Source organism: Limulus polyphemus, unplaced genomic scaffold, assembly GCF_000517525.1.
Source record: "Limulus polyphemus unplaced genomic scaffold, Limulus_polyphemus-2.1.2 Scaffold3682, whole genome shotgun sequence".
Classification (NCBI taxonomy): Eukaryota; Metazoa; Arthropoda; class Merostomata; order Xiphosura; family Limulidae; genus Limulus; species Limulus polyphemus.
The window spans coordinates 77463-79532 of NW_013669292.1; the positions used below are offsets into that span (position 1 = coordinate 77463).

General features: G+C 33.4%; 1 protein-coding gene across 2 annotated transcripts in view; it reads right to left on the bottom strand.

Annotated features, from left to right (window-relative positions):
- LOC111088396 overlaps nt 1-1379 on the bottom strand; it is a 78270-nt gene extending 76891 nt beyond the window's left edge. For both annotated transcript variants that reach the window (XM_022398403.1, XM_022398405.1), the window contains exon 1: nt 1217-1379. In XM_022398403.1, coding sequence (XP_022254111.1) covers nt 1217-1345 — 129 coding nt within the window. In that variant the 5' untranslated portion in view covers nt 1346-1379. The remainder of the gene's footprint in view (nt 1-1216) is intronic.
- Nucleotides 1380-2070: the final 691 nt, after the last annotated feature.

The following is a 2070-nucleotide window of genomic DNA, read 5'->3' on the forward strand; positions in this document are numbered from 1 at the left end:
TTATATTAAAGTTTTTCTTCATTACCCATTTAAGCCGTCTCCAGCCATTATTAGTCTCAAAGTGGGTTCCTCGTCATCGAATTTGAATTCATCACGACACTGTATAAATCATCCGTTAAGGTTAATCACTCACACGCCAGCTAACTTCACGTTTTCTAACTTTTGTCTGTCTGAACTTCACTTTACTGAACTTTACTTGACTTGCGCTCACTTGGTGGCCTATATTGATACATTTTCCAACTGAGGTCTAGAACTTTCTACAAATTAGGAGACGCTATGATGTAACAATACTCATATAGCGAGAAAGGTGATGTCAACAATACTACGACAATTGAACTACATACACAACGTACGACTCTTACCGAGTTATATAACGAAATTTGTCATAACTATTGCCTTTAAAATAATTAACTTTTAACACTCTTGTTATGAAAATAATCATTAAATATTAAATCAATTAATCAATAACTTTCACTCTAAACAGTCTTGTATATTCAACGAGTTTGTACTTGAAAAACACAACAAAAACTCAGAGCCATTTTACGAGCCACTATGCCGCGGCTAAAAATAAAGATTTACAAATGTCTTTATTCAAACTTAATAAGAGTCACACATTGAACTGAACTATAATGACAACTTTTTTCAAACTAATCTGCATATCAAAAGTTTTATATGAAACAGCTGAGTTTATGAGGATTGTTCTTAAGAGGCAATTACACATGAAGATTTTCATATATATTCGATGTTTTACATAACAGGTGGCATGCGATATCTTTGATCTTTTGTTAACATCGCAATACAAGTGCAGTCGCTTTATATTAACCCCCCCCCCCCAAGGCCCAGTGGCTCAGCTGCAAGTCTGAAAGCTTATAACGCTAAAAACTGGGTTTCGATACTCTTGGTTGATACAGTACAGCACAATTAGCTCATTGCATAAGCTTGCGCTTAACAACAAACAAACAAAGTCTTATATTAGGTACTACTGAAATATCACAAATATGTACTATAAATGACATGAGTTGTCCAGATTTGATAAACCAATATTAAATTGTTATTTTTAGTTGAAAGAAAAGCTCTTACTGAATATATTTTTCTTATTGACATTTTTTAAAAGGAAGGTCGATACATCAACCTTTCTTAAAGAAAAAACTTGAGCCACTTATCGAAAAGAAGAAAATGGTTGGGGTTTCTCCGTGTGACAAGTTTCAAGACTTACCTTCCCATTTGATAACAATCTATATATCTTCCTTGTTCGTCTCTGACGTTTCCCACTGGAACAATTTGGAATCGCGTGTCTTGCAGGAAAACTCCTTGTCCCGACTACGTAACTGGAACAAACGATCATTAATAAACTGTCTGAAATTACCTGAATATGCGTGTCTTTATCTTCATGTAGCCTACTTTTTCTGACGACTGAAATTCTGTGATTTTAATTAATCTTTTACTCTGTTCATTACTTGTATCATAGCGTGGTGCTTTATTAAATAGGACTGGAAGGCTATATTTAAAGATGAATAAGACTGCTGGGAAAATTTTAGATTTTCATAAGTAATCTGATATATCAAGTGAAAATAATTCTGAACATAACTTAATGCATTTTTCAAATCTGATGCACATTGAAATGAAAAAATGATTTATAAGTACATCACGTTGAGGTGTACTGATAGATAAAATGTGGTTGAGCTACTTAAAATACGATCCTAGTAATGCTAAATACATTTCTTAAACCAGAGTCTTCTTTACTTCAATGCAATCTATAGCCAGAAAATAGAATACTAAAAAATTATAGTAAGTTACAAATATCGTAACAATATAAAAGAAGTCTAAGCAGGTTAAATAATAGTATGATCCTTGTAAGGCTGAGCTGCTTAGTGTGATACTGATAAGGCTGAAGCTACTAAAATAGTGTTATCCTAGTAAGGCTGAAATGAATAGATAGTATGATCCCGGTAATGTTGATTTGTCTAAGTATTATGATCTTCTTAAGGCTGAGCTGCTTAAACAGCATTATCATCGTAAGGCTGAGCTCCTTACATAGTGAGATCCTGGTTGAAGAGTTTGATCCTAGTA